At 60.2% G+C, this 19,046-nt stretch overlaps 1 protein-coding gene across 17 annotated transcripts in view; it reads left to right on the top strand.

Moving 5' to 3' along the window:
• The window catches only part of EPB41L1 (erythrocyte membrane protein band 4.1 like 1), a 69,289-nt gene that overhangs the window by 31,794 nt on the left and 18,449 nt on the right, over window positions 1–19,046 (top strand). For 8 of the 17 annotated variants that reach the window (XM_054845784.1, XM_054845782.1, XM_054845785.1 and 5 more), the window contains 14 exons: window positions 6,005–6,200; window positions 6,926–7,090; window positions 9,978–10,082; window positions 10,160–10,202; window positions 10,884–10,959; window positions 11,269–11,487; window positions 11,593–11,680; window positions 11,983–12,135; window positions 12,922–13,019; window positions 13,153–13,328; window positions 13,770–13,918; window positions 14,499–14,534; window positions 16,505–16,696; window positions 18,024–18,122. In XM_054845784.1, the coding sequence (XP_054701759.1) occupies window positions 6,024–6,200; window positions 6,926–7,090; window positions 9,978–10,082; window positions 10,160–10,202; window positions 10,884–10,959; window positions 11,269–11,487; window positions 11,593–11,680; window positions 11,983–12,135; window positions 12,922–13,019; window positions 13,153–13,328; window positions 13,770–13,918; window positions 14,499–14,534; window positions 16,505–16,696; window positions 18,024–18,122 (1,776 nt within the window). In that variant the 5' untranslated portion in view covers window positions 6,005–6,023. Of the gene's footprint in view, window positions 1–5,965; window positions 6,201–6,925; window positions 7,091–9,977; window positions 10,083–10,159; window positions 10,203–10,883; window positions 10,960–11,268; window positions 11,488–11,592; window positions 11,681–11,982; window positions 12,136–12,921; window positions 13,020–13,152; window positions 13,329–13,769; window positions 13,919–14,498; window positions 14,535–16,504; window positions 16,697–18,023; window positions 18,123–19,046 lie in introns of all 17 variants that reach the window. The other 9 variants (XM_054845793.1, XM_054845792.1, XM_054845788.1 and 6 more) reach the window with 6 other exon arrangements.

Below are 19,046 nucleotides of genomic sequence, written 5' to 3'. Positions count from 1 at the left end.
CTCAGCACAGGGCTTTGCACAGAGACTTATGCCTGAAGTGGTGCTTCACTGCTGAAGCATCATGGATGGGCAGTGTCCTCAGCAGGGAGCGATGGGGGGAAGCAGAGCCCTGAAGCAAAGGAGGGTGCTCAGCCTTGAAAATCAGCTCAGCAGTAGGGAGTGAATGGGAAGGGCGAAGCGGGCTCGGGTGAAGCCCCGTCTGAAGGGAAGGAGAGGCTCTGGGAGGGGAGCACTGCGGAGGCTGGAGCCAGGATGCGCTGGTGAAGTGCGGAGGCAGAGCGTCTGGGAAAGCCGTGAATCCACACTCCAGCTTGGAGAGAAGAGGAAAACACCAAGGGAAGGAGGAGCAGGCAGGAAGATGATGGGAGGAGATTATAGGCATGACAAGCAGGTCCACTTCTGATCCTGTTAAGGCTTTCTTTGCAGTCACCGCTCCCATGTGCCTGTTTCAGTAGCCTGGAGGTCCCACCAGCTCCAGCCATTTCACCTGATGTTTGCCCTGAGGAGAACATCCCCCAGCCCACTTTGGGTCCAGCTGCGGCAGAAATGAGCAAGCCCTTGCTGAAAACTGGGCTAGCGTTTGACATGTGGCACCGGGGACCGTGGGTGCAGAGGAATCCTTCAGCCAGCACCCTGCACAGAGGAAGGGTCTGGGGAGATGGTGCCTGCTGCCAGCTTCAGCACGGGAGCTGCTCTGGCCCTGGCTTCGCTCCCGAGGGAATATGCATGAGCGAGGCTAGTGCTGGGAAGGGCTGGGACAGCCTGGGAAGGCTGCCTGCCGTGCAGGATTGGGTCCTGTTCCTGCTGTGGGTAATATTTAGAAATAAATTAAATTGTTTAAGCTGAAGGAAAAGAGATTTAGATGAGGTATTAGGAAGAAATCCTTCCCTGTGAGGGTGCTGAGGCCCTGGCACAGGTTGCCCAGAGAAGCTGTGGCTGCCCCTGGCTCCCTGGCAGTGTTCAAGGCCAGGTTGGATGGGGCTTTGGGCAAGCTGGGCTAGTGGAGGGTGTCCCTGCCCATGGCAGGGGGTGGCACTGGATGGGCTGGGAGGTCCCTTCCCACCCAAACCAGTCTGGGATTCTGGGATTCTATGATTTGGGACAGCATTTCCACTGGTCTCAGTGAAGTTCACTGCAGTTGTGGCAGCATGCTGAGACCTGTGTCCATTCTTGACCTGTGGCCCCTCACATTCAGATCTCATGAGGGGGCTGTCCTGTGAGATGGGGCAGCAGGAGCTGAGTTTTGCATCCAGAAAGTGCTGTGTAATGGCAAGTGCTCCGCATGACTGGCTTTTCCCTGTCTGGAAGGGTGCTTTCTGCATTTAATCCAGGGGTAGTTCCTGCTTAAGGCACAGAGATGCTCCCATAATAAACATCTTCTGGCTCTGTTTAGCCTGGAGAAGAGAAGCCTGAGAGGGCATCTGATCAACGCTTATCAATATCTAAAGGGTGGGTGTCTAGAGGAAGGGGCCAGACTCTTCTCAGTGGTGCCCAGTGACAGGACAAGGGGCAACGGGCACAAACTGGAACACGGGAAGTTCCATCTGAACATGAGGAAAAACTTCTTCCCTCTGAGGGTGACCGAGCACTGGGACAGGCTGCCCAGAGAGGCTGTGGAGTCTCCTTCTCTGGAGGGATTCCAAACCCGCCTGGACACGATCCTGTGCGACCTGCTCTGGGTGATCCTGCTTTGGCAGGGGGCTGGACTAGATGATCTCCAGAGGTCCCTTCCAACCCCAACCAGTCTGGGATTCTGTGAATCTGCTTTTGGAGCTCTTGAGTGCTGTAGGAAAGTCCACGGGAGAAAATCTAGCTTGCTAAGAGGCAGAAGGGGCTGGGACAGGTCATACTGGCTGCCTCACCATGTGCTGCTCAGGTCCCTACGGAGTCCTGCAGGTGCCTGCAGGGTGCTCAGCACCCCCAGCCTGGCAGAGGGAATGGTCAGGGTGCTGGTGGTCACACCAGCCTTTGTGGCCTTCTCCCATGGCTGGGTCTCCAGCAGCCCCTGGTGCTGGTGACCAGGCTGTGGTGGAGGATGGCAGCATCGTGCTGCTGGCCCGAGCCCTGGGGCTTGGTGCTGCCAGGCTGAGGCTGACCCTCGGTGCCCAGCCAGCCCCGAGCCCCCCAGCCCTGCTGCCCACGCTGCTGCGGGCAGTGTCAGGATAAGTGGCAGTGCTGCGGGCAGCCCCCGCTCCGTGCTCCCAGCCTCTGCTCAGCTCCGCCATGGGCACGAAGAGGATGGGCAGAGAATCCCAGGCAGCAGCACTGCCCGCGTGGACGTGGCACCAACTCCCCACAGGTTCCCAAATGCCGCCGTTGTGGCTGTGCCCGGGAGCGTGACGGTGCCAGCACGTCCCCTCTCCCCTGCCTGCGCTGCCTGCACGGGGACTGTGCACATCTGCAGGGCTCAGCCGCAGTGGTGCTGTGCCCCGGGGTCCCTGGCTTCCCTGCCAGCCCCGTCTCCCTCCGGGCATCTCCCGGACCCTTTTATCCCAACAATGAGGAGTCTGCAGCCTCATGCTGCGGACTGGAGCTTTCCCAGCTCGGCTGCAAGCTGAGAGACCGAGTGGCTCCCTGCTCCTCCCCCGGGAGCACGGAGGGGCTCGTTCCTCTCTCCTCCCTGCTGCTGGGGCGGGAGCGATGCCACAGGGATGGGCTCAGCAGACCCATGCTGAGCCTTGTCTCCCCACTGAGGCATGGGGACGGGTGGTGCTGGGGAGCCCAGTGGGGACACTGGGTGGGATCCCAAAGCGGGTGGCAGGAGAAGCCAGGCCACCATGGGAGCAGGGAGATGGTCCCTGGGGGCTTGCCAGAGCCCTTTGCTGGGGCTCTGCTACTCTGGCACTCCTGGGTCATGCTCTCGCCTGCTTCAGCTGAAAGTTAGGGTCCCTGGGTCAGGCTGCTTCCCATCGTCAGAAGGTTTGAGTCGGAGCTTAATGTGCAACAGTAGGGCTGGCTGGGAGAGGTGGGATGAATTCCCAGCCTGCCACCCAGAATTGAACAACCCCCATAATTTCCTCGAGGATCAGTGCTTCCTAGTGCAGGGAAAAAATAGCTTGGAAGAAAGTTGAGAAAGTTTGAGGGAAAAACTCAGCAAGTTTTTGGCCAAAAGTGATGGTTATCATTTTAGAGATTTCACATTGATTAGAAGTTCACACACTGCAATCCAAACGGAAGTGCTTGGGAATGATCCACGCAGGGATCGGAGCTGGGAGCGTGCAGCTGCTTGAATTTGCAGTGGAAAAACAGCAACCCTGTTTCCTCTGCGGAAAAAATAAACCGCTGGTGACCTTTGAAATCTTCTCGTGCCCTGGCTGAGCAGTGGGGTCTGTTAGAAGCTGAGCTGATGTTTTTGAGGGGCCAGTGGCAGGTTGTCCTGTCTGTTCTGGCCTGGAGAGCGTGGGGCAGGGGGGTGAAATCCTGGCTCTTTTGGTGTGAACCAAGTCCCTCTGCGGTGACCGCACAGCGCTTGCATGGCCAGCAGCAGTGTTACTGCCCGCTGGGTCGTGGGAGAGGGCTGCTCCGGGGCAGGCTGAGCCTGGCTGCGGGAGGCACAGGATGACTTGCTCTGTCTTCTCTGTCCGTCCCTTCCCTTGTCTCCTGTCTGTCCCCTCCCACGTCCAGGAGCCAGTTTTAGCAGTTCTTCTGGGTAAGGTTTCACATCTCCCCATTGTGCTGAGGACACCTGAACGTCAGAGGTGGGACATGAGCTGTGGTGTGAGATGTGTTTTCTCTGTAAAAGACAGTAAGTCAGCAAGTTTGTGAAGGACACTGACCTGAGTGGTGCAGTTGATTTGCCAGAGGGAAGGGATGCTGTCCAGAGGGACCTTGGCAAGCCAGAGGAGTGAGCTCATGTGAACTTCATGAAGTTCAGCAAGGCCAAGTGTAAGGTCCTGCACCTGAGTTGGGGCAACCCCCAGTAGCAGCACTGACTGGGGGATGGATGGGTTGAGAGCAGCCCTGAGGAGAAGGACTTGGGGACACTGGTGGGTGACAAATTGGATGTGAGCCGGCAATGTGCGCTGGCAGCCCAGAAAGCCACCCGTGTCCTGGGCTGCATCCCCAGCAGGTCGAGGGAGGGGATTCCGCTCCTCTGCTCCACTCTGGTGAGACCCCCCTGCAGTGCTGCATCCAGCTCGGGGGTCCCCAGGACAAGAAGGACATGGAGCTGTTGGAGCGAGTCCAGAGGAGGCCACAGAGATGATCTGAGGGCTGGAGCACCTCTGCTATGGAGACAGGCTGAGAGAGTTGGGCTTGTTCAGCCTGGAGAAGAGAAGGTTCCGGGGAGACCTAATTGTGGCCTTTCAATGCTTAAAGGGGCTTATGAGAATGACAGAGAGAGACGAGGGCCTGTGGTGACAGGACAAGGGGCAACAATTTTAGACTGAAGGAGGGTAGGGTTAGACTGGACGTAAGGAAGAAATGTTTTACAATGAGGGTGGCGAGACCCTGGCACAGGTTGCCCAGAAAAGCTGTGGATGCCCATCCCTGGAAGTGTTCAAGCTCAGGTTGGACCTTTGAGCAAGCTGATCTAGTGAAAGATGTCCCTGCCCACAGCAGAGGGGTTGGACTAGGTGGTCTTTGAAGATCCTTTCCAACCCAAACCATTCTGTGAGTCTAAAAGTGGTCTTTCCTTGCCTGCCTTAGATCATGGTCCTGACTGGGGTCTTGCTCTCCCATACCTGCTAGAACAGTGTTTAGACAGCTGGGACTTAAAGGAGGTGATGGTGGTGGGATGTCATGTCACCAAGCAACTCCTCCAGCCCCAGGGTGGCCGAGTCTGTGGCCTGGAGCTGCACTGGGACCTCATCCCTGCATCAGTGCTGCCAGGGCTGGGGCAACGCCTGGGGTTTGGCAGCTAGGGAGAAGCCGGCTCTCTGCCCGTGCTGCATGGGCTGTCATTCCAGAAACAGGGACCAGGAATATCCCATATGGGCTTCCACACTCCAAAAAAGTGCAGTTTTTCTGGTGCTTGCAGGCATTCCTCAGGGCTGCTCGCGTGGCTGCTCTGTGGGCAAGGCGAGTGATGTGTCTGTGGGCAGATGCTGCCGACTGAGCCGGCTCGTCCAGGCGCAGCCCCAGCCCTTGGGCACTCTGCTGAGGGAGATCCCAGCTGGTCCTGTGCGGCTGGACACAGCCCGGGAGCCCAGCGATGGGGGACCTGAGCAGCTCGTGTGAGGATGGGTGACGTTCACAAAGGGTGCTCGATGACCTGGGAGGGGGGTGCTGTCCCAAAAGCCCCCGCCAGCCTCACGCTACATTTGCATAAAGGTTTCAAAAACATAAAGGCTGCAAAAACATGTTACTGAGCACCCCAGCACAGAAAGTGCCTTCCTCTCCCCTCTTCCTAGCCCCGGGTTTGTTTTTGCGTATTCTGTGGGACAGGCAGCTGGAGCTGGAGGCAGGTTTCATCCTGCTGCCGCGTAGGGTCCAGCCGCGCCAGCCGTGGGAACCCAGCGTGCTGCTGCTGCTGCTGGGAAGTCCAGAGGGGAAAAACCCAGCCATCCCGGATGCGATATGTGGAGTTGTCCGTGTTTGCAATTTCCTGTGTCAGTGCAGCCTTTAACCTGACTCACAGCTTGGTTTTTCCTCCCAGAAGGAACCCTTCCCCTTATAAAACGTGCTAGGGAAGGGACTGAAGGCCCCAGGGTTCCTGGCCAGCCCCGCTCCCTGCTGTGAGCGTGGGGATGGGGTGTGAGGCCCGTGCTCTGACCGCTGTGGGTCCCTGCCACCAGCGTCCCTCCCCACGCCACTGGCTCTTCCCCTCCAGCTCACCTGGGTGTGAAATCCTGACGTGCTGCTGCTGCCACCGGCCCTTTGGGAAGCCATCTCCCAGCGCGGGCAGGGAGCCGGGTGTCTGGCAGCGCGTCTGTGCGTGCAGGCTGCAGGGCAGAGATGCCCGTGTGTCCAGGGCATCCCGGGCCACTGGCTGCCTGGCTGGCATCCTCCATCCCTGTGCACCCAGGTGACACCTCCTGTCTCTCCCTGTGGGCGTTGGTGGCAGGGCAGGCTGACCAGCGGTCATGACGACAGAGACGGGCCCTGGTTCGGAGGTGAAGAACGCGCAGGAGGAGGCTCCGCAGCAGCAGCTGGAGGCAGCCGCACACGGCCCCACCGCCGCAGCCGCCAACCCCGCCGGCCGGGACGCTGAGGCCAATGAGAAGCCCAGGGCACAGTCTGATGCCCAAAATATGGAGCCGGTGAGTGGGTGACGGCCAGGTGCCATGAGATGCGGCAGAGGGGAAGGTGCAGCGGAGGAAGGGGACGTGCCGCCGCTCTCTGCTGCCCATCAGCATGTCCTCGCTGCAGCGCGGGGGCTGCAGGGACCCCGGTGAGGCGGGCACCTCCCCTGTGCTCAGCCCCGGCGGGAGCATCCCAGAGGGAGCCCCCTGCAACCAGGGCAGTGGATGGGCTCCGCCAGCTGCCTCCCAGCTGCCTGCACGGGTCCCTGCGGCCAGGACAGGCAGAAGGAGCAGTACGGCAGCCCCAAGTGCTGACTGTCCTGGAAATGGCACCGCCACAGCTGCCGGCCAGGGAGGGGGACAAAGCGGGTGGCCCCGTGTCCCAGCACTGAGCTGCCCCTGGCAGGGCTGGGAGCGGTGGCTGCACCCTGGCACTGGCCTCGGGAGCTGTGCTGCTGCCAGCAGGCATGGTGCTGCCCTGGCCCTGCCTGCTGCACCGGGCAGTTGGGCAGCGAGGTTTCGAGCGCTGAACTGACCTCAGGCTCACGAGTGTCCATTTTCCAGGGACCCTGGCTGTGCCGGCAGTGTGGGGTGGAGCAAGTGGGCTTGGCTGTGGGCTCCCAAGAGCTTTATCAGCCTCCCCCCCGCATTAGCTGCCCTCTTCTGTCTGCTGTTGGAGGGCTTTCCCCATCTGCCTGTCCTGGCAGTGGTGCCAGGTAACCTTGTGCATCTCCCTGCTCCAGGGCACAGACATGGAGGAGAAGGACTACAGCGAGACGGACGGGCTCTCTGACAAAACAACCCCCAGCAAGACCCAGAAGTCGCCCCAGAAAACCACCAAGAAAGTGAAGAGTGCCCTCTGCAGAGTGACCCTGCTCGATGCCTCCGAGTACGAATGCGAGGTGGAGGTGAGTCCCAGCTTCAGGGGGCTGCACTGGCACCAAGGAGGGGACACGTCTCAGCATGGGGACCCTGCCCAGCCCAGCGAGTCCCCAATGTCAGGGCTCTTTCCAAGGACAGCATTATAGTACCTCTCTCCTAGTGAAAAGGATCCACAGAAATAGCTGTTTAAGTTAAAATTTCAAATTTTCAAAATAAGGGAAAAATCTGGAAAGACAGACGCTAGCAGGGAATTTCAGCCCAGTGAATCCAAATTTAGCAGCTGCTCACAACAGAAAACAGCGTCTAAAAAGCAGAAGCTTAATAGATGGGGGATAGAGTTCTGCCTGACAATATGTGCACGACACATCCATGCGACAGCCTGTCTGCCGACACCTCAAGAGCATGAGTTGACTGTGCCACACGCTAAGGCGAAGGATGCGTGTGCACGTGTTGATGTGAAGGGGCTGACACGCATGGACACTCACGGCTGCCCCAGGCGGGTTTGCGTCCATCCTCGCTGTGTTCATCTTCTCATCTCTTGCTGCCCTCCCCATAAGGACAGGGACTGCACAGGGAGGTGTGTCGGAGCCTGCCAGCGTTGCACGTGTGTGTGTGCATGCATACGTAAGGGTGATACATGTGCACACCCTTGTAGTTGCATCCTGGTGTGTGTAGCAGGGCGGTGTGCCCAGGCAGGCAGTCCAGCACCCTGCTCTGGGTGTGGGGGTCACCTGCTATTTGTGCAGCATCACAAGCATGTGGCATGGGCGTGCACACGGGTGTGCACCAGGGACAGCATTTCCCTGGTAGTGGCTGTCACCACAGGGAGGGACAGAGGGGACTGATGCCTGCCGGTGGCTGCCTTGGCGTTGGGAGATGCTGCAGGGCTGCTGTCAGCATGGGGACCGCTCCCTTCTAGGACAGGCTGGGGACACCCAGGATTAAATCAGGAGCTGAGGCTGGGTTTTGCGGAAGGGTCCTGTGGCCCTGCCACGGGGGCAGAGGCAGCTGGGAGGAGAAGCGTTGTGGGCAGTGCCTGTTTCTGTCCCCAGCGCTTGCTGCCGTCTCCTGCCTGCAGGTTGGGGAAGGCAGCGCTGCTCTGACCTGTGCCATCATCCTGGTGGGAGGGACTGGCGACTTTGCTTAAAAATGCAAAAGCTGAGGTTGTTCAGGAGCAGAAATCCCAGAGCCTTTGCCAGGGAGACCTTTGCACTTGCTGCTGGTGAGCGGGAAGACGGGGTTTTGTTGGCAGTGGCTCGGAGCTGGCTGTGCAGAGCGGACCCACATCTGTATGCAGGTCCGGCTTCCCCGGGTCTCAGCTGTGTGGGATTGATGGGCGTAAGGAGCGTGGCTGCCTGCTTGCTGTGGTTGCCTGGGATGAGCGAGCACCCTGAGGCAGCCGGCAGCAGGGGGGTCTGCCCCCCTGCCCGCGGCACAGGCAGCAGGGCCTTTGATCTCTGCGCTCCGGCAGCCCTGACTGTCGCTTTAGTGGTCAAATTTGTCACAAAGCCATGGAGAGATGGGCTGTCACAGAGATGAAAGCCCTCCTGAAGAAGAAAAGGAGTGGAGCACCCCAGGGATCACGGGGGGCTGCCGGGGCACAGGCACGGCTTGCACGAGCCCCGGTGGGGTCATCCTCCCCCCCCCCGGCTCCCCCCATAGCACTGGCCAAGCAGAACTGGCGTGCAAGCGGAACCCCGGGTTGCGGGTTTGCCGGCAGCTTCGTGAGCAGAGCAGTGTCCCTCACTGGATGTGGGGAAGGACGAGCTCTCTGCTGTTGCAGTGTAGAGGATGGGGTGGACTTTTAGAGAGATGCTGCTCTCTAGAAAAGCCACCTGGGGCACAGGGGAGAGGGTTTAGCATAGAAAGGCTGGTGCTGCATTTCTGCTTGCTTTCTCGCGGGGCCTGTGGGAATCATCGTGCCTTGCCCATGTATTTAATTAAGGCTTAATTCAGTAAAAATAAAAAAGGGGAGTCAAACTGGTCAGTGTGACACCCCGGCACATGCCATGGGTGAGCCTCTGCCTTCAAAACTCGGGTCAGCAGGAGGGAGGAGACCCAGGAAGCGTGACTGCAGCTGCTGGAAAAGCTTTGCAGGGCAGCAGGAGCCCGGGGTCACAGCAACCGCCGGGGCTGTGCCGCTTGCTGCCCTGGGCTGCCGTCCCTGGGGCGCGTGGTGAAGGTGTTCCAGTAAATGGTTGCCTTGGGGAGGGGAGATGGGAGCTGCCAGGCTGGAAGGCTGTAAATAGGGGAGAAACACACACAGCAGGGGCTTTTCTTCCATCTCCATGAGCAAGCCTGGGCCTCGCTGCCACCGGTAATGAAGGGAAATTCAGGGGAACTCAAAGTACCAGAAGAAGAGGGAGCCCTCCATCCCTGTGTGTGGCTTGGGCTTTTTGTGGCTCTCATTTGTCATGCCGTGCTTTGGGACCCAGCCACAAGTGCCACCAGCAGGAAGGGTGTTGGGAAGGAGCTTGTCCCACCAGCAGCACCCACCGCCACAAGCTCTGGGGCGCATTTGTCCCAGCTTGCTGGTCTGGCATGGAGGTGCCTGGGCTGGCTGGACCCCTCTCTGGTTTGGCATCGCTGTCTCCTGGTGTGATGGGGGATGAGCCGGGTGGGCAACAGGTTCCCCTGGCCCGTGGGACCTCCTGCCCACACTGGCTGGACTTGACCGTGCCCTGTCCCTGCAGCCCCAAGACCGACTGGGTGTCCCCACGGGGTTGCTGCCAGGTGAGAGGGCTGCTCACAAAGGCAGCCCAGCACGTTTTTGGTGGTCACATGGAGGGCCAGGGCTGCCCTGACCCTCCCCAGTGCTCCCTGCCTGTACCCAGTGGGTGCTGCCTGTGCCTGCCGGGTCTCTGGGAGCACAAGGGAACAGTCTCGCCATCAGCCTCTCCATGTCTCCCGCAGAAGCACGCCCGAGGCCAGGTCCTCTTTGACATGGTGTGCGAGCACCTCAACCTCCTGGAGAAGGACTACTTTGGCCTCACCTTCTGCGACTCAGACAGTCAGAAGGTGAGCACGGGGGTCCCCTCGGCAGCCACCCCCTCTGTGGTGCGGGGCCTCCCTGACCTGCTGTCTCCTCATTGCAGAACTGGCTGGACCCCTCCAAGGAGATCAAGAAGCAGATCCGCAGTAAGTGCCCGGGGAGGGTCCATCCTCCCCAGCCCTGGGGCATCCTGCAGAGCTCCCGGATGGCTCGGCCGTGGCTGTCCTCCACAGGGTCCCCTCCCCACCCACGCTGGAGGGGACTTTTGGCAGCTGGCCTGGAGACAGGGATGCTGTTGCTAGTTCGGCTGCCTGTTACCCACCTCTCCTCTTACTCATGACAGGCGTGGGGGGCAAAGGACTCCGTCTATGCCACTGGAGAGCTTTCTGAGACCTGGTCCCTCTTTGGGCACCATCCCACCTGCCCTGAGCAGGGACGACAGGGATGGGGGAAGAGTGGGAGGCTTGCTGGGACAGGTCCTGGGGTGCCTTTGTCCCCAGTGTTGCCTTGCTGGGGTGGAAGAAGGGCTGTTGCCCAAGGTATCACCTTCTGGGACATGTGAGGCTTTTGCTGTGACATTGGTAGTCACACTGAGCTGATGGCTCCTGAAGTTGTGATGCTTTTCTCTCCCCAGCTGTTTGGGGAGGATTAACCAAGTCGTGCTGGTGTCCCAGTGGCCGTTCTCCTGGCAGCTTCTGGAGCCCCCTTGTCCTTGCCCTATGCCAGGCTTGGAGGGAGTCGTGGGACCCTTAGTAGATGCCTGGATGCTCCTGCACGCCTGCGTGCAGCCAGCGTGGGTGCTGCCCTTCCTGCTCTATCCCCCCTAGGTGGGCCCTGGAACTTTGCCTTCACTGTGAAGTTTTACCCTCCAGACCCTGCCCAGCTCACAGAGGACATCACAAGGTGAGGACCACCCCTCCATGGGCACAGCTGCCGGGGCGGCTCCCAAGGGACCAGCTGGGAGCATGTGGAGGGGCAGGGGTCAGGCAGGACATAGGCAGCCAGGGGATGTCTGGGGGCTTGCTCCTCTCCCGCTGCGTGTGGCATGTCTAAATCAGGCAGAGTGGAGCCAGGAGGGTGGTCATGGGAGGTGGCAGTCCCCATGGAGAGCAGTGCAAGGTGGGGTGCACACTGCTGCTCCCCAGGGAGGCCCAGCCTGCTCTGGAGGGCATGTTCCTCCACCCCGCTCTCACCCTCTGCCCCCTCCTGCAGATACTACTTGTGCCTGCAGCTCCGTGCGGACATCATCACGGGGCGCCTGCCCTGCTCCTTCGTCACGCATGCCCTGCTCGGTTCCTACGCGGTGCAGGCCGAGCTGGGTGACTACGATGCCGAGGAGCACGTGGGCAACTATGTCAGCGAGCTCCGCTTCGCCCCCAACCAGACGCGGGAGCTGGAGGAGCGCATCATGGAGCTGCACAAGACCTACCGGTGAGCCCCAGGAGAAGATGGGCTGGTGGTGAGGAAGGCGCCAGGCAGCTGGCCCGCACTTGGCGGGGCACCTGGCCACATGTCCCTCTCTCTGTCTCCTTGCAGGGGAATGACCCCCGGGGAAGCGGAGATCCACTTTCTGGAGAACGCCAAGAAGCTCTCCATGTACGGAGTGGACCTTCACCATGCCAAGGTATGGGGCCATGGGGCTGCCAGAGCAACGGCCAGTGCCACCCCATCCTGCCCTGCTGCCTGCACACACCGCCCTGCCCAGCCCCTTCCTCCAAGGAAGGTTCAACAAGGTCCTGGGTGTGGGTGGCCCTGGTTGGACCAGAGGTCACCAGAAGTCCAACCTTAACCATTCTGTGAATCAGTGACCTCTCTGTCAGCCGGTTCCCTGTAGCAAAAATGCTCCCAAGGGAGTGTGGCACTGCTGGCCAGACTGGTTCTTACTGGGCAGCTGAGCAGTCCCCGTCATGTCCCTCTTGCCTCCAGGACTCAGAGGGCATCGACATCATGCTGGGTGTCTGCGCCAACGGCCTCCTCATCTACAGGGACCGGTTGAGGATCAACCGCTTCGCCTGGCCCAAGATCCTCAAAATTTCCTATAAGAGGAGCAACTTCTACATCAAGATCCGCCCGGGTGAGGTGGGTGCCACGGGCCAGCATGGTCCCAGGGCACGGCAGGGTGCCTGCTCTGCTGGACTGGAGCTGCCTGGCCAGGAGGTCCTCGCCTGGCTCCAGCCTCTGCCCCAAGGCTCCCAAGTTAATGACCATGCTGGCCAAGAGAGCACATCTCCTGTGGCATATGGAGGCTTTCAGCAAGGGCTTGCGTGATCGTGCTCTCATTTTTTCACTGGCAAAGTGACCTCAGCAGGCTGAGGGCACCCCAGGCCCCTTTCCCCACCAGCCATATGCCGTGACCCTGCTGGCATAGGGAGGTCACCCAGGAAGGGGGGTTGAGGGCCATTTTTGATGTGTCTTCCATGCTTCACAAAAAAAACATCAGGAGGCTTTTTCATTTGTTTTCCAGCTTTATTTTCACTCTCTTCACTTTTACATGCACTTGTGGGAGAATGCATTTCCACCCACATTTTCCAGCAGGCAGGAGGGCAAGGACTATCCATCTAAAATGGAGAGTGATGCCCTTTCACCAAAACGAGCTGTAAAAGGTTTTTGTTTCTTGAGGGAATTTGGCACTGAAAAGCCATTTACAGTTGAGGAAAGTGCTTAGGCCAAAAGTGTGAGGAGCGTGATTGCACCACCCAGTGGGGCTGGGCGTGGACCTTTCCGGTGCTGCTTTGAAAAAGACATTTTTGGCATGGCCATGGCCCCCGTCAGGGGAACCTGAGGGCCTTGGCGAGGCAGGTCCCATCCCATCACGTCCTCTAGGGCAGGATCTGCCTGTAACGGCGTGTCTCTGTCTCCCCCAAGTACGAACAGTTTGAAAGCACCATTGGCTTCAAGCTGCCCAACCACCGCTCCGCCAAGCGTCTCTGGAAGGTCTGCATAGAACATCACACCTTCTTCAGGTGAGGAGACCTTCTCCAGACCTTCTTGGAGGCAGACACGCTCCTGCCTCTTCTGCAGTGGGTAGATGTGGGGGGCGGTGCCAGGAGGCACGGCTGGGGCTCGCTGACAGCACTCTACCTCTCTCACCCCCAGGCTGGTGTCCCCAGAGCCACCCCCCAAAGGCTTCCTGGTGATGGGCTCCAAGTTTCGCTACAGTGGGCGGACACAGGCGCAGACACGGCAGGCCAGTGCCCTCATTGACCGCCCGGCTCCCTTCTTCGAGCGCTCCTCCAGCAAACGGTACACCATGTCTCGCAGCCTTGACGGAGGTATGCCCCAAATTGGGGAGGGGGAGGGAGATTGGTCCGCTGGCGGGAGCGAGGGGGATGCTGTTCAGCTTGTCTCTGTGAGCTGGTCAGCTCATTTGGCAGGGTTACAGCAGCCATCAGGCTTCCTTCTAGAGGCTGTCCCCACTGCATCCCCATGGCAGAGGGTCTGTCCCCACCCCAAGTGATAGCTCGTGATGAGCAGGGGGACGTGGCAGGGCTGGGGCTGGACAGCTTGAGGACAGGGCTCTGCCCGGCTCCCTCTGCCCCAGGACCCCTGGAGCCACCAGGAAGCTCTGGGACCCCTGGGACCAGCCATCCCTGCATTCGGGGCTCCTCAACCCCCAAGTCTGAGCTGGCAGGGTGGGGGGCAGGGGATGGTGGGCTGTGGTGCGGGTTGGGGGCCGCAGGGCTGGGGTGACCCGGGCTCTCCCCCACGGGCAGAGTTCTCGCGCCCAGCCTCCGTCAGCGAGAACCATGACGCCGGGGCAGAGGGTGAGAAGCAGGATGAGGATGGTGAGTTTGGCAGCAGGAGACGGTCCGAGACAGAGGATGAGGAGGTGACCACCCCAACGAAAATCAAGGAGCTGAAGGTACTGATGAGGCGGGCAGAAGAGTGTGGAGGTGGAGGGGTAGGCTGGCTCACACCTGGAGAGGGCAGGCAGGGGACCGGGCACAGGCAGCAGGGCTGGGCTGCAGGCAGGAAGGGTCACCCTGGGGCACAGTCTCCTGCAACCCTTTCTCTGCCAGCTGTGCCGCAGGCTGGTGGGACCCTTCAGACATGGCTCTTGGCCTCACCAGTGGCAATGGGGCTGTCACAGGGGCTTGGCTCAACTCTGATTCCCCAGCACCCTCCAGGCGGTCTCAAGGCTCGTCCCCAGGCAGGGCTGGACCTGGGAGCAGCCCCGCTCTGAGACAGGGGTGGGGATGGGGACAGGCCAGGCACACCAGTGTCCACTCATGCCCACCACTGCCTGGGCACAGCCCACCCACTCCCTGCCCTGGCCCCTGGGCTGGCCCAGGGACACCCCAGCCCATTTCAGCCCCACACTGCGAGGGGAGGGGGGGTCCGTCCTTCTGTGCCCTACCAGCCCATCAACTTAACTGTGATGTTTGTGACAAGTTCCCTCAACTGACCCTGCTGGTTACTTTTAACCCTCTCTTTGCTGCCAGCCGGAGCACGAAACAACCCCCAGGCACAAGCAGGAGGTATTCTCTCTCTGGAGTATCTTAGTCCTCATCGGTGCATCATATTGTCCATCCTTTCCAAAACAACACTATGTGTCACCCTATTTACTGGAATACAAGATGCACCGGGGCGGGGGGTTGGATGCTAGAGAAGCCCCATGAACAGACAGCTGGGGATGCGCCCCAGCACGCACACAGCATCTTCTATCCCACTAAGTAAGGTAGTCCTAATCGTACGTGTGAGCAGGAGCCCTCCCAAGGCGCAACGGCCAGGCCCCCGTGCCGAGTCCTTGGCCTATTGGGAAGACCTGGCTTCTGCTCGTGTTACTGACTCCTCCATGTCCTCGCCTCGTGTCTCCTCTCCGCCCAGCCCTGCAGCCCTAGCTCTCCCGCAGAGGCTGGTCCCATCGCTCCCGCTGGTGCCCCGACCCACGCTCTGCTTTTGCCAGACCTGAAGTGCCTCCGTCCCTGCCCTCCCGCAGCCCCCCGCTCCCGCAGCCCCCCCTCCTGCGGCGAGGCTCCCCTGTAGAGAGCCGGGCTCCTCGCAGTGCCATGGCTGACATCCCGCCCTGCCCGGGGCAAATGAGTCTCTGAGCTGCCTTCAGCGCCTGCTCGGCTGCCTGCGGGGCAGGCATGGGCACCCACCCCCTGTGCCAGCAGGCAGCTGCCTGCATCTGCCCAGCCCGAGAGCAGGCTGCCGCAAAGAAGAGGGAGGCCGTGCTGTTCCCCGCACAAACTCCCTTGTCCACGGCAGCCCCCCATCGGGATCGATTCATCCCAGCCTAAAGTCCACGGCTGCTCCCTGGGGGTTTCCCCCGTGGGACGTCCGGTGGGACGTAGATCCTCGCCGGAGCTGTTGACAGGGGACAAACGTGGCCAGGCGATGGGTTTCGCCGGGCTGGCACCACACAGCCCTCACTGTCCTTGCAGACCCCGCCGGGGTAGTGGGCACCGATCCCAGTCCTGCCCCGCCCACCTCATTGCTTACCCTGCTGCATGTGCATGTGCTGCTCCCCCGGCGCACCCCGAGCCCAGAGGTGGGCAAACCATGAGGCACTTCTCCACGGCTCAGACACGCGGGTCCATGCGGGGAGTTTTTTCATGAGTCGCGCTGAGCCCTCAGGGTCTGGGAAGTCTGGTAGGGTTTTTCATGGGCCTCTCTTGGGTCTCTGGGCTGTTGCTGAGGAGAAATACCGGGGAGGTATTTTAGGTGACTCCTTTTGAACCTCAAAAGAGGTTTGGGTTTGAGTTTGAGTTTAAGCAGAAGCCGGGGTTCTTGCTGTTGCTGGTTCTTGCTCTGAGCCAGTTTGCCCACCTCTGCGGCAGGACAAGGGGAGCCACCCCGGTGCCTGTACCGTCACAAAACCACACTCTAACGCCTGAACCCCACCTTGCACTTGAGCGCTCTGAGCTGTCCTCTCTCCACAGCAGGCCAGACCCCACCCCATTCAAGGCTGCCGCTGGGCCCAGGCTGGTTCGTGCTGATCCAGACTCGGATCCATGCTGGACATCTCTGACCAGCCCTTGACCTCCTGCCCTTTGGCAGAAGGACCTCCATTGGAAATGCCGGTTTCCTGCCCTGCTTGAACAGAGGCTCGGGCTCCCTTTGTGCCTGGCACGGGAGAGCAGCAGAGGAGGCTGCTGGTATTTCCAGGAGGGCCCTTGCTGATCCCCAGGGAGAGCCCGCTCTCTTTCTCCAGGTGGCTTAGCTTGTCCTCAGCAGGCCGTGCTGGAGATGCCGAAGGGGCGTGCTGTGCCCTTCATGGAGGGAAGCCTGCCGCACACGTTTGGCCCGTGCTGCCTTTTTGCTGTGCCGTGCAATGGCCTTAGTGAGAACCTGCAGACCAGGGTGCTCTGACGCGCTGTTCATTTGGCTCTTGAGACCCTAAATTCAAGCCCAGTGTGAAGCAAACCCTCCAAGTGCCCCTGCTCATCTCTTTTGCCTTGGCTGGTTCTTTAATCATAGTTACCTCCCTCTCTCCTTCCCCAAGTTTTTAGACAAGCCAGAAGATGTTTTGCTAAAGCATCAGGCCAGCATCAATGAGCTGAAACGGACCCTGAAGGAGCCCAACAGCAAGCTGGTTCACAGGGACCGGGACAGGAGGCTGCCTTCCTCACCAGCCTCTTCCTCACCCAAGCATGAGGATGAAACACCAAAGGGAACCCCAGAAAAGGCCAGCGAGGTTTGTTCTGCTGCTTCTTTTATGGAGAGGATCAGGTTGGTTGCGGGGAGGTATTCCTCCGCTTTTGAGCTCTGCGTCTGACTCCTGTGCTACCCTGGGGGAACATGGTGGAAAATACATCGTGCAGACACGGTGTGGAGGGAGGGGACCTCTGGCCAGGCCGTTGTCTCTAAGTTTTGTAATGAGTGTTTTCACACTCCTGGTAGTGATCTCCCCTTGTGCCCAGGCACTGCGTGGCGTGGTGTTTTGGGGGTACCTGGGAGTTGGGCTGTGCCTTTGTTGACCCATGAGATGCAGTTTTCCTCACCCCTCGTATCAGCAGGGCTGCTGCGTGGCAGCGCCTGGTGCAGCTCTTGCCCGAGGGGTGTCCTCAGCAGAGCAGGGCCAGGTGCCTGCACAGAGGTGCCCCATGGTGCTCTCGCCAGCCAGGACCCGGGTGGTGGGAGTAGGCGGAAGGGTGAGCGGTTTCGCACCGCACCCTGCACCCATGTCCTCCCCTCCTGGTGTTTTGCCTGCTGGCTTTGCAGTGGGACCGTGAGTGTGAAAGGAAGGCACCCGGGGAGCTGGAATTGGGGGTGCTGGGACATGCAGAGGCCCCAGTGCTGTGTGAGGGGTGCGGATGCGGTGCAGCTGGGTGCTCTGCGGTGCTGGGTTCCTGGCTGGCTCGGGAAAGGCAGTGTGAGGCAAGGGCATCCCTGCTGCCAGCGTGGATGTTCTCCCTGCCAGGGACCCTCCCTGCTTGCTCTCCCTTCTGTGGTGTTCTCTCCTCCCATGGGGATTCTGGAGCCGGTCCTGTGCCCACACCACCAGGCCTGGCTCCAGGCAGGGTGGACACCGCATGCGGTGCCTGCTTGGCCCTGGCTCCCTCATGGGAGAGTCTTGCAGAGCAACTGAGGGCCTGGGGCTGTGCTGCGAGGAGGGCATGGGCACTGCTGGGCGGCTGGGCCAGGGGCTCTCTGTGGGGACATCGTGATGTGCGCATGCACCTGCTGGTCCCCAGCATTGACTGGAGACCCAGGGCTGCAGGTGACCTGGGCAGGGGTGAGCTCACAGCCCCTCATCAAAGCACTGAGCTGGGAAGAGGAACTTCACCCCACATCTCCTTTACAAGCAAATATACAAAGATGTAAATGGAGCATTCAGAGCTGGCATAGCTGTGACCTCTGTTCATCCATCCATCCATCCATCCATTGATCCATTGATCCATCTGCCCACCTACCCACCATTTGTTCCTTCATTCTTTCTCATGTGCTCTCTCTCTCTCTGTCTCTCTGTCTCTCTCTCTCTCTCTTTCCCCATGGGTGCTGGGGTTTCCGTGCTGGCACAGACGATGGAAGAGGACACCCTAGACGATTTTGCATCTGAGCACGGAGCTTCCCTAAGCATGGAGTCTTTCACGCAGAAAAGCCTTGTCTCCTCTCCTGAGGTTGTCACCATCCTCCTTCTCTCCCCACCCCTTGCTCTCACAGTTTGCCCCCCGTGGGGTCCTCCAGCCTGCCAAGGTGGCTCCTGCCCTCTGAGCAGAGCTTGAGCCATTTTCTGGCCCCACTGGGTGGGTCCCCTCTCCAGCAATGGGCAGGATCCCTCGCCAGGACAGGGCTGTTGGTGAAAGCTGCTCCCCTGACTCTTTCTTCTGGGCTGTGAGGGTCCTGGGAGGGACCTTCCAGTGGAGCCCTGCTGTGCATCACCAGGGCTGGCTGTGCTCTGGGTGAGGGGACCATGCTGGAGGCCAGTGCTGGAGGTCCCAAGGCAGTGCTGACCCTATGGCACAGGCGTTCTGTGGGTGTCTGCTCCAGGTGCAGGCAGGCAGCCAGCTCCAAGGTGTCTTTAGCAATCCCTTGTGCTTTCCCTTCACTTTGGCTACAGTTACAGTTCCCCAGGCCCAGGCAGCCTGAAACAGGGCATCTCTGGAGGCATCAGAAATGTTAGTCTTAATGCCTGTGCAAAGCAGGGTCATGCTGCCTTGGACGTCCTCGCACAATGCCCACGGGTGAGGAGTGTGGGCTCTCGGCACTGCTTGCATGCAGGGTTTATCTCACATGATGGTGGCTGTTTCTTGGCAGGACAGCCAAGAAAAAAAATACCACAGAGCAGAAGAGAACTGGTCTTTGAGATTGGTTCTGGTGTGGTTGGACACAGCCACACTGCAGCGCGGTGCTGGGGTGCCCGTCCTGCCCGAGTGCCCCCAGGGAAGGCAGCAGAGCAGGAGCAGGGGGGCAGACAAGGCAGGGGCAGGGGCGAGGCTGGCCCCGTCACCTCCCTTAGTCGGGGCCGGCGTCGGCAAGCTGTGCCCTACCAGCACAGCACCGCTGGAGCCAGAACCTGGGCTGGCTGGAGCACGCAGCCCCTG

This window comes from Grus americana, chromosome 17, assembly GCF_028858705.1.
Source record: "Grus americana isolate bGruAme1 chromosome 17, bGruAme1.mat, whole genome shotgun sequence".
Taxonomy (NCBI): Eukaryota; Metazoa; Chordata; class Aves; order Gruiformes; family Gruidae; genus Grus; species Grus americana.
Note: the sequence above shows the minus strand (reverse complement) of the source record. Positions and strands in the feature narration are given on the sequence as shown.